The 12677-nt window shown below is 38.6% G+C and overlaps 1 protein-coding gene across 2 annotated transcripts in view; it reads right to left on the bottom strand.

The window, feature by feature from the left end:
- Nucleotides 1-12677, bottom strand: part of tox (thymocyte selection-associated high mobility group box) — a 56289-nt gene that overhangs the window by 6969 nt on the left and 36643 nt on the right. For both annotated transcript variants that reach the window (XM_008293043.1, XM_008293044.1), the window contains exons 5-8: nt 8355-8600; nt 5557-5781; nt 4266-4346; nt 3021-3512 (exon numbers count right to left, since the gene is read on the bottom strand). In XM_008293043.1, coding sequence (XP_008291265.1) covers nt 3021-3512; nt 4266-4346; nt 5557-5781; nt 8355-8600 — 1044 coding nt within the window. The remainder of the gene's footprint in view (nt 1-3020; nt 3513-4265; nt 4347-5556; nt 5782-8354; nt 8601-12677) is intronic.

Genomic DNA, 12677 nt, shown 5'->3' with positions numbered 1-12677 from the left:
AGTGGAACATTGGTTAAACGACTGCAAAATGCTGCAGAAGCTGTAAATAATGAGCTGTATCACTGTTTTTGATAGAATACACCTGTACAGACTGCAGGTGTTGACATTGTATATTTGTACATTTCTTACTGTACTTTAAAAAAAAATCCAAAACAAAACAAAACATTGTCTGATTCTGTGAATGCACTGACAGGAATGCTGCTTAGTTTCGTTGTACACTGACAATCACGGAGTTCAATTCTGTTCTTATTAATTTAACCCAGATAGGCTCAACTTATTTCAAACCAGCTCAGTTCAGCACAGCTCTGCTCTATGAGCACTGAGGTCCATGAAGAAATGCTGCTGCATTCACTCCCACTTGAACACTCATCTCATTTCCACTGTTTGAGTGTGTTTTGTCTCTGTTTTGTCTTCTGTTGATTCTCGATCGCCATCCAACTGTGTGCAGCTTTTCTGCAAATCAGTGAGATGCTATCGATCAAAATTAACTATACAGAGGTCCGTAAGCAAAACAAAAAATGAGACATTGTCGTCCAACAACACACCGCAAAAAAGGAAATGGCGACATGGTTTAAAACATTTTAAAAATCTAGTTTTTCAACATGTCCATATGTTTTTTTTTGTTTTATACAAGCTGGAAGACACATCACAAGTCAAATAAGCAGTCAACACAATGAGGGTTACCACTGACAAAAGCCTAAAAAAACTAAAGATTCAAACTTTTCGGGTTTCATATAGAACAAATCTAAAGACTCAATCCTGTCAACTTGCACGGTTGAGCTTTCTGTATGATTTTTTCTTCTTCTTTGGAATGAGTTCTTGGTTTAAACATGGCTGAAATAATCCAATATTCCAACTTTCCATTGTGTAGAGTAGTTTTACAGTGTTTGAGCAGAGTGATAGGTGAGCTGGTGTGCTGAGCTGCAGTGATTCAGGAGGGGTGTATATAGAGGCGAGAACTCCACAAACCTGCACATTCTTGAGAAAGCAACAGTGTAGAGTTAAATCTAAGACATTTTAAGGCAGAAAAGGATTATTATCACTTCTAAATTTGTAACTCTGACACAAGAGTTTAGGGCTTAAGTAAATAATAGAACTGGGACATTAAGTAAATGAATCATCCAATATGGCAGCCCTGTAAATCAGCCATAGGAAGAGTTTGTTATTTTCTGTCATGTATTACAGCGTTACTCCTACTTCGCCATAAAACGGATGTCAGATCTCATCCAAAAAAAAAAAACCACTGTTCTGCAGCATTTGTTGCTAAAGTTGTTGCCAAGGTTGTTCTGCGGTTCTGCACCAACAACAATAAACAGACTCCATTCTTCCTGCTTTGCTTCACACTTCAACCTCAAGAACTGACTGTTCACTTGCTGCCTAATACATCAGACACACTGAAAGGTGCCATCACAACAACATAATTAATGTCACAAGCTTCCCCTGTATTAATGTTGTGGCTGATCGATACATTTCTGATCACATTTGTGGTCGAACAAACAGATGTACTCGAGAAGTTTACATTTTGAGTAAAGACAGAGACACACAAGTGAAATCTGTCCACTTTTGTATATGTTTGTATCTTGCCAGTGAGGGGGTGGGGCCTTAAAGGAGCTAAAACTGCTTGTTTCTTATAGAGGCTGAGCTCAGTAGCAGGACAAGATAAATGAGGATTTACAAAAAATTACATTTCTCAAAGACAGACCAGCACAGCCCTAGAATTAAAATATAAATCTGAAAATGGGCATGATAGGTCCCCTTTAAACGCCTACAATTCAAATCATCATTTTATTTGTGAACAAAATCTCATTTTGTCAGCTTATTCACAGCTTTTCTTTTTTTTTTTTTTTGCTGTGTCACCGTACACAGAGCAACACAGAATAACAGCACGACAGCCTCGACACTCCGCAAACTGAATGTAGTCTGAAAATGACCTCATTAACTAACTGTGATGGAAACAGAGAAGGAAGATGGAAACAGAGGCAGCGTGACTCACAGGAGTGCGTCTCGCTCCTGTCGGCTGCTCCGACGCTCTCTGCTTCAGAACTGAATGTCGGCTAAACTACTTTTGAACCTGACGCTGGTTCAGACTCCTCTCATCTACCTTCCAGTGCGATTGACCCTTTAGCTGACATCCACACAACGTAGAGACGCTCTGCAGGTTATTCAACTGAACTATGACCAGGATGCACACTTTGTATTTCTTTGACTGTTTGGAGATGTGATGTTTTCACATCAGAGGTGATAAATACATTAAAGGCATTAAAGTGTGAGTGTGTCGCGCTGTTAGAGGATTTCAGTGTGGTGCAGCTGCTCTGCAGGTGGCCTGGACTGTCCTATATCTGGGTGGAGGCTGTGAATAATGTATTACTAGTACAGTAAAAGTACGCAGGAGAAAAGAACATCAGTAACTACACTGAGAATTTATAAAAATGAAACGCATTGTTAGATAAGACATAAACCAGAGCTACAAGCATGGAGAAAATACAAACAGTTAATTAAAACAGAAGACTAAAATAAAATTTGGTCACCAGAGGTCACAAAAAGCTGGTCACTAAACAGCTTTTCATCATCTTATTTCTAAGAGAATTTCAGTTTAAGCCATGGATGAAACTCCAATAGTCCAATGTACATTATAGGAAAAGTCTCACAAGTTGGCTCAAGGAGTGTTTGATGTATACAACAAATTTAACGCCTCTTTGGTGAGAAGTGGATATGACTGGTAATAATAATATGAACAACAATAAGACTTTGTGTAGCACATTTCTAAAATAAAAGGACTATGGCTGACATTACAAAAGTAACCTTACAAAATTAAACATTGCCATTAGGACCCTGCATTGATATTTAAGGTGTGAATATACCAGAGTAATTTATATATTAGAGATTAAAACACTACAAGAATGATATAAAATATCACTTTACTTGACTATAATACATACTAGAGTTAATTATGGATACTAACCTAACCAACATATAGTCACAATACAGTTTTAAGGTTGTATATCTTGAGTATGACTGACCTGTGTGATGGCAGGGGAGTGTGTCATTCCCAGTGGGTGTCCACTGAGCTGCTGGTGCTGATGGTGTGGACTGTGCAGGCCTCCCAGGTGTGCCTGGCTGTGGAGAGGAGGGCTGACCTGGAGAGGAGGGGTAGATGCCGCCGCCACATTGCCGAGGGACAGGGCTCCCTGGTGGGGGACACTGGCCCGTGGCACGGTCCCTCTGGAGGACAGAGCCTGGAGCTGGGGATGGATTTGGGGATGAGGAGGGGGTAGGTGGGGCCCGAGGCCGGGGCTGGAGGCGTGGGAAGGGTGTGATGGGTGAGGGTAGGGCATGTACATGCCTGGGTGCTGATGGGACTGGAGAGGGTGAGGGTGGGCAAGTGAGCTGGAGGAAGGGTGCTGGCCTGGGTGACCGGGGTAGACTGAAGGTTTGGGTGTAAACATTGAGGTAGAAGAGGAGGATGAGGAGGAAGAGTGGGGTGGCTTCATGTCAGATGGGTCATTGTAACTCTGGAGAACGAGAAAGAAGGAAACAAAGTTAGTTTGCAGGTTCACATCAACCATTTACACTTGGAAAATTACCTTCCTATACAACTAAACTGTATTCTTATTTATGTTCTGAGAGGAACATAGTTTTGCTTTGATGTAAGTGTAACATGTCAGCTGTGACACTGTAGGAAAGACAGCCAGTTTGAAAAAGGGGAAGATGAACTTGAGACCATTCACAGAGAACACCAGGGTTCATATCACCTCATGGACAAAGAATCAGACTTAAGTTAGGTTTTCTCTCTGTTTATCTTCGATTGTCACTCACTTTCTGGTTTGGATTATGGGCCAAAACTACATCTGGTTTTGGACAATATCACACTTTGTTAGACACTTTTACATGCTAGAAGCTCAGCTAAAGTTATGCACCAATATCACTTTGTTAGGGTTATGAGAAATATCATGGTTTGGGTTAAAATGTGATTCTTTCACTACCTGTTTGAAGCTTTACTATGACCAGGGTGAGAGATCCTGCCCCATCTAATTTATGATTGGTTGGCGGAAATGTGTGACGGCAAGAGAATAAAATAAATGGCAAAGATGTGTTGATGAGAAACGTCTTTGGGGTGCATTAAAAACTTAACACGGCTGAAAATACATTTCCCTCAAAATGTCATTGAGAATGCAGTTTAGTTGTATAAAGACGAAATTTTGTGAAGACTGAGTTGGGCATGAAACAAATAACTTAAAGTGTGTATATGTGAGTGTGTATCACACCTGTGAGACCAGACTAGCTCTGTAGGCAGCCAGTTGTTTCAGATACTCCTTCTTAGCAGTCTCTGTCTTCTTCTTGTACACCTGAAACACACAAATTGACAGTTTACAGCACTGAGAAACAAAAACACGTAGCTGTAAATAACAGAATTAGACTGCATCTGATCATCATAATAGTGTAAAATGTGCTCTGGTATAACCATCATGGGGCTCGTAGTATTTCCCTCAGCTGACAAATTTATCTAATAACACATAACCAAAATAATGAATTCCCAAAGCACCTACTGCAACTCTTCTCTGAATCCAAACACTATTAAATTCAGTTGATATGGCACTTGTAGAAGTGTTACGAGTGCAGTAATGACTGATAGTCTCTGTGGTATTGTTAGAGCTGATGTTTCTCTGCATAACTGTTGATTTCTGTCACAACGATGACGCTGCCACTTTTGCCCTTCTCACTCCAACTACATTTATGTCCTTTATAGCTTCACTGAACAGGATAACCATGTTCTTTATTCTGACAGGGCTGACAATCTGCAGCAGTGATTTTAAGCAGCAGCACTTAGACACAAAATATCAACATGTTCACAATGTTGTATAGAATGGTGGCCGTGGTCACCATCTTAATTTTGATTGTTACCAAATGAAACTGGCTCCAAAGACAAAGTACAGTTGAGGGTGATGAGAATGTCATTAGTTTTGCACATAAGCACAGGACAGGTTACAGATCTGGTGTGATGATGGGGAGAAATGGAAATGTATAGGGTTAAACAGAATATCTGTACCAAATGTAATGGCCATCTATCCAAACAGAGTCTGTAGGATTGATCCTGGGGAAACCATAAATGAGTGTACAAATTCCATTCCAATCCATGGCAAACTGGAGCCAATGCCAGATGAAAATTCAAGAGACTGGCAAAGCTGTTGCATTTTTTCCATTTTAATCCATCCAGTGGTTGTTAAGACATTTCAGTCCAGATCAAAGTAGTTAACTACTAGAATGGCTGAAAACTCAAGCTTCTGAAACTCCTAAAGCTTCTGACTATAAGTGGATTATTAAAACATTAATATCGATGTGTTTGCTTAACTAAAGCTGGTTGCTTCTATCCAGTTTAGATTTACACCACATCTCTTTTGGCAGGAGCCTTTACTTTCAGTTTGATTACAACTGCGATAATGTTGATAATTTAATATCCCAAAAGGCATATACAGTTTATTTACTTCCGAAGATAATCCTATGAGCAGCAGTGAGGGACTATATAGCACAGACAAGCGAATTTAAAGGACAACCTACCTGTTTCTGCTCTTCTCCCAGGCCGTCCCACATTGAAGCCACGATCTTTGACACCTCTCCAAAGGTGGCGTTGGGGTTCTGGGCCTTGATGTTGGCTTGGGTGTCCCTGAAGAACAAAGCGTAGGCAGACACTGGCTTCACTGGCTCATTGGGGTCCTTTCGTTTTTTCTTCTTTGGCGTTTTGGGTTTCTTGGAGATGTCCACTGTTGCTGGACGTTTCTCTCCCTGTGAAGATAAATAAGGGAGGCTGAGTAGGAGACACGCTGAAACTGTATGAAGAAAGAAGTCTGGATGGGTGAATGTACAGATGGACAAAATGACTGGTGGTGGATTAGTTTTCTAGCAAAAGAGCATTAAAAACTAAGAGTGGAACTGTGGTAACTAAAATGTTGGCTAGTATGAGTTATGTATTGAATTGACTGACTGTTTAAGGACTAGTTTTAACAATTCAAACCTAAAGTCATGTCTTTGAGGACCCACATTGCTTGCATGTGACCTCAGCTGTTGTTGTTTGATGTGAAGCGATGTATAATTCAACCACAGAGAGGAAACGTGGGGAAAGTCCCCACCAGTCAGCAGACCTGATGAAGCCTTTCAGAAGAGTGGTTCAACATCAGCCATGATATAAACAGGTCAAGTCTCCATGATGCCACAGCGAAAGCAGCAGTTAGTGTCGACACTGGATCTGTTTTGTTGTGTGTCTGAAGTGGAAAATGAGGGGTACGTCGTCGAAAACCGTTGTAAAAATGTTGTGCAGCTGGTGTAGAAATCCTCACATAAACAACAGTGTTTAACTGGTACACTTAATTACCAAATAACTGATTCTACATAAATGACAAGCTAATCTTTAATTCACTGCATAGCTGGAAGGATGAACCAGCAGAAATGTGAAATTTACTGTATAATCAAAAAAACAATACGATAAGAAATGGTTTACTTTGACCAGCTCCTTTACACAACATCCTCTACAAATGAGATCGTGCTTATAAACTACATCCAGCCGGCTTATTAGTAACTGTCAGTTTACCAGCTTGTAAAAGGCACATTTCAAAATTTGCACTGATTAAAACTGAAACATATTTCAGTCAAAAATGCAGCAGAAATGTGTCATATATACAGACTCCCCTGATTTTCACTTGTATTCTTATGCGTCTGTAATGTGTTACCCACAATTCTTACTGTTATGTATCAGTTCAGCCAGTTGCAGCACCTTAGTTTACCCCCAACACACCCACTCATGTTTTTGAACTCTAATCTGTCAAGAGCTACAGTTGGTATTGACCTTTAACAACATGTTATCACTTCTACAGAAATGCAACTTACTTTAGACTGTCATGTAAGTTGCCCACCAAGACAAGGAGTTTAATTGTGGGCTACTAGGCCTTGTTGGAAATTATTGTCCATCCATCTATTATCTATACACCACCTTATCCTCACTGGGGTCGTAATAATAAAAATTATTATTGTTATGGGCAGTTAACACATGACCACAATGAAAACAATAGTTTCACTGACTCTGCAGGGTTCACCAAGTTATTTAATTATTATTGCTTTCTTAAATTTAACACCACATAGAGCACAATTTCATTATTTATTAATAGGTTTTGTGAGTCTTCCAGCCAAAGTACTAAAGTATAATAGAACCCCAGCAGGGTGTCATGTTTTAGAATGTATAATAATAATAATTCCTCACAATGTATTTAATTAAATGAATACAACCTGGGACTGGATAAGAAACGACTGGCCTGATTAACTCATGAAAAATGCTTTGAAAGGGTCTCTTTTTTTTTGTTAAAACCCCCACTTACCCATCATAAAAGCATGGGCTGCTAGTTTTTTGAAAGAACAAAATATTCTCTTGGCTAACATTCAAAAGCCCATCTAAGCTTCTTCACCAGGATTGCATGAATGTAATTTGATCAAATTTTATTGGAATGAAAAAAACACTACAACTATCCAGCGCTACCTTCAGATTACATCTCAAGTGCATTAATATAGGTTGTTGTTGTTAAATTTGTGGGTTCATGTGGAATTCAATCACTGACAAGAAGATGCTGGAGAAATATGAAAAAACCTAGAGCAGGCTCTCAGAGTTTAATGAGCCACAACCTTGTACACTTTCAAATCTAAATGTAGAACTCTGTATATGCTTTAAATGTTGCACTGTAACCATAGTTCCTTGGTCTGCTGTCCTGTTTATTTTATTTCCATAGTCATTATGTTATTAAGTGTTGCTCTTATGCATCTCTGTGCCTCCTTAAAGCACATTGAATTACCTGTTTGCCTGATACACATGTTCAGGTAGCCTCTTTTTACTCAAGGCTAGCTACATAAGTATGTACATTCAGTACTACATATGAAGCACCACAAAAGCAGGCGGTGTTCGTAAATTTGTAAGTACACCGTGAAGGTTAAACCAGGCTCTATTGGTTTTTATTTTCCATCCATCTTGAAGCCAGCATTACCTGTACCCATGTACAACACATGACAAAGTTGGTAAATATTATTCAGTAGCCTAATAATGGTTTCATTTCCCCAGAATATGAACAGCCTGGTGCAGAGTGCTTGATTCAGTATGAGAAAGTGAGGGAGCTGATTTCTGTCTAGCAGATATGCAGAAAGAAAGGGTCTATTATGACACATACCATTATCATAATAAGTCTTCACTGTCTGTGCGCGCACACACACACACACACACACATACACACGAATGGTTGCTATAAGCCAGTGAGATATGACTCAGTGACTCATGCAAATACAGGAAAGTGTGTGCGCATCTTTGTGTTGTTTGTTTTTACCCTGAGTCCATCATCGTTGTCGTCCTCGTGTGCGGAACTGGAGGGAGACGGTGTGGCGGATTTACTTCCAGGAGGTGAGGGGGAATTATGGGTAACAGAGTTCCCGCTCAGCCCCAGCTGGGATTGGTTGATGGTGGATAATTGGTTTTGTTGGTTCATGCCTGATTGGCTCCTGGGTCCAAGTGCTGCTTCAATTGGCTGTTGGCTGCTGGTAAACCGAGAATCCGAGTTCACCATCTGCTGCATCTGTGAAAAGACGGCAAGAGTTAATGGCTGTGAATGAAACTGATGACTTGTTTGTTAAAATTCCAGCACTCTTCAACAAACATACACAGAATAGTCCCGTCTGGTTTTATTTACACTTACAGACCTTGAGTTTCCATTATTCCACATGAAGCTTTATATCCTTTAGAGAAAGCTATTTGGTACCATTTTGTTACCATGTTATCCAACTATATGTAAGTCAAGATGCAGAATTATAGAAGAAACCAAATTAAAAAAAAAGCAAATGTGAAGTAAAATGAGTCATTCTGAGCACCTTTGTGGTCCATTTTGAAGCTACAACATGAGCAATTCCCCTCTTGTGGCAAGACTTATCAGGAACAGTTCTTCTGCTCAGTTGGTCAGATTCTGAGACATTTGTCACAAATCCTGATGAGTTGTGTCATTTTGAAACAGCACCAGTCACACCTGAGGTAACTGACACCCACAAAAACCACCAAAGCAGCGCTATAATCTCCTCCGATTCTTGTCATTATTGCCATGACATTGCTATGTGCTTGCTTGATCGTCATAGCCTCGAGCTGCCAAGTCCACCACCTGGTAGATCTTAGTTGGGCTTCAGTGCTCTCAACTTGGCACAGACATTGCATTTAAAGACCCTGTGTAACAATCACCTCAATTATTTTCAACCTGATGTGTCAATATTGTGCGCTAAATGTAGCTGAGTTTACAGTATATGGTTTTCCTTTGAGGAGGAGAGATGCTTTAATGGCGTATTAATAAAATATCCAGAATGACCCTGTGGATTCCGGTTGGCTTTATGGTGTATTTATTGCATGCTGTTGCATTATTAGTGTGATATGCTTTCCAGAATTGGTTTAAATGCTAAACCCAGTAGACACTTCAGACATGCATGTGAATTAAACAGTTACATGATTAAGGCAATGAGGCTGAGTCTGCTTCAATAAAAGGCAGTGCTGGAATTAAACAGGACAAGCACATCACTCAGCAGCATCTATTTATACTCACAGACGTAAAGCGCTGTGCAGTTTCTACTACAAACGTTTTGACCGATGTTTCAACAATTTTGTCATTTTAACGTCATTGTGTTGTTAAAATCTACTGAGTCTAAATTATCGATTATTAATTTTTACCATGATTTATATTAACAAAAGGACAAATCTGTTTTAAAATTTAAGATAAGACTCATGTGATGCAAATCCACTTTGTTGTAAAACAAACAAGCAAATGACACTATTGTTGGCCGCTATTCATTTCAGTTTTCTGCAGCTTTCGACTGGAAGCACTTACAGAAAACACTTCAGCTCACCTCTTTTATACCTCTGTCATCTTTGAAAAATATGGTGAAGGCATTACTTACCAATTCCTGTACCTGCTTTGAGTGTATTTTATCTTTAAGCCTTTTATTGTCATGTTTTGTTTGTGCTTTATTTTTGTTATTTTTTTATGGATGTATCCCTTTTATTGTATTTTCTGTTCTTATTTTTCTGCCTCTTGGTTGTTATTGTAAATGAGAATTTGTTCTCAATTAACCCACCTAGTTAAATGAAGGAAAAATAAATAATGTAAATTACATGTTTTGCAGAGTTTAAAAACTGATGTACGCATGGGAAAATAGAGAGAAAAAGCTAAATGATCAAGTGCACACATGAACAAATGCTAATAAGACCTAATAAGACCTACGCCCACAATGAAAATCACCTGCTGTAATATATAATACTAATTGTCTCAAAACATGAATAAATTCCTCCTATTAGCAAATAATTGCGCTTGCTTCATCTGGCTACTTATTTGAAGCTGCACTAAATAATTGTTATATATCAACAACAGATCAAACTAATATGTGTAATGTCACAGGAGTTTGCTGCAGTTTCAAGATCAAAGACAATTATCACCTTACGACTAATTCAATGCATGGTTTTGCTAAACGGAGGGCTTATGCCGTCTCACATCATCGGAGGCCTTCTGCTCAACTATCGCTGATTTGCTTGAATTTTTTTTCACAACTGGAAATTTCAGGCTTTTATCTTAAATAGTTTCTGAGACATTCAAATATAACCTTAAATTCAACGTGTGAAAAAATCTGGTGAAAGTGAGTGAAACAGGCAAATTTTCATCTATAAAAGTATTTGATATAGCAAGCAAAAAAATCCTAAATATATCTTTATAATATAAATATCCATATTTTACACTATAAAAAAAAAAAAAAATCAGGCACATCAGCGACAGTGAAGGAAAACTGTACAAAAAATGTGATGTTAAAAGAAGAGTGGATATAGAAAAAAATACTCCTAAACAACGCCTGTTCACCACTTTATAAGGTAACTAGTTGGTAAACGCAGTGGAGCATTTTGCAGCTAAAGAGTAAAATATTCCCCATGGATGATAATAAAGGCCAAAACAGGCATAAAAGTAGAATGAATTTGGGATTTAAATGTAGAAGGTGGCCAGATAAACAACTCAAATTAAATAAAATAATGTATTTAAGCAAATGATTGTCAAGTTTATATATTTCAATTTATAAGGTGGATGTATGTCCCTTCTAGTGTTCACCAACAGGAAAAAAAAAAAAAAGTTTCAAGTGCTCATAGTTTATTTTCAAATCAGGTTTGTGCTTTAGAGTCCATGTTGGGCTGGAACTGTATCGGAGGCATGAAACATGCTCATGTAACAGATGCAGCTCTGAAACAGAATCTGCCTTTGCTCGGGAGGGTTTGTACAGTGTGCAGCAGCCCAGGATTCACTAATAATGAAATCTGATAGTAACCGTGGCAACAGGAAATACAGGTCTGAGGGAAGACGGGATCAGAAGTCATTTAAAACATCAATTCCCACCCATGTGTAAGCACATCAATGGAGATTTTAAATTCCATTTGCTTCACTCCAGAAAAAGTTGCCAAATAACTTTATATGGAGGAGTTCACAGGAGCAGACGGAATAAATACAGGTTCATTCCCTCCAGGGCATCAATAAATTATCAGAAAGAGGTTTCCTACAGGATAGAAAGTGACCAGAAAGCCTGTGAAGAGAACGGAGGGAATCTATAATAAATCTCATGTAAAATGGAATCAAATGTAAACATGCCTGAATTTATCCTCCTTTTATTCATGACAATTTCATAAACACAAAAGATATCTTTTTTGTAAATATTACCATCCTCATGTATTTTGTATAAATTCTAAATACTGTGGCATGAAATTAGAAGCAGCAACATTTATTCTGAGAGTTTTGGACAAAGGGGGGATTTTTTTTTTTAGTGAACTCTGACTATATTCAACTTTTGACCCATAGTTCAGCTCTAACTGACAGAAAAAACTGTCTCATAGTGAGTCAGCCATCAGTGATCAGTTCTGTCCACTTCTCAGGAAAACAAAAGTTAACATCGCTTACACCCTCAGTGTGGGAACTTTGACACCTAACGTCACAAATATGAAGATGGGACTCGGATGACGGCGTTTATTTAGAGTTTCCCCTATGCAAGCATTGAATAATAACGGATGTGGTGCGGTGTGCCGTGCCCCTCTCGGGAACACATTACCTGAACTCAGTTACCGGCAGCAGCCTCTGAATACTGCTGTGGTATTTAGATGGAACGCTGAGTGACATTTCTCTAACATGGGAAGGGGTTTCAGACCGGTGTACGAGCTGGTGGAAATGCTGAAAAATAGTAGCTGTGGTTTGGCATTGGCTGGGTTGGTAGTTCAATAAATGTCATTTTAGTAATCAGCCAAAATATCCGACCGTCGTCATTTTCCAGAAAGCTTGTACTCTCTGTCAGATTGATTCCACAGCTTCAATCATTTACATAAATTGATTTAAATAGGATTGTTTGAGGTATTGACGATACGCTGAGATGAAAAAAAAAAAAGAGGACGAAATCAATATTTTTTACTATTTACTTAAAAACGAATTGTGAATATAACATGTATTGATTGACATTATTATTATTATTATTTTAACATAATTACTACTACATTATACAACATATAATTATTACGATCATGAAACTGAATAATACGAAATGTACACTTGTCTAAATCAAAATGCACAAGAGGAAAATGCAGCTAAAAAAAAAAAAAG

Source organism: Stegastes partitus, unplaced genomic scaffold, assembly GCF_000690725.1.
Source record: "Stegastes partitus isolate 25-593 unplaced genomic scaffold, Stegastes_partitus-1.0.2 Scaffold854, whole genome shotgun sequence".
Taxonomy (NCBI): Eukaryota; Metazoa; Chordata; class Actinopteri; family Pomacentridae; genus Stegastes; species Stegastes partitus.
Note: the sequence above shows the minus strand (reverse complement) of the source record. Positions and strands in the feature narration are given on the sequence as shown.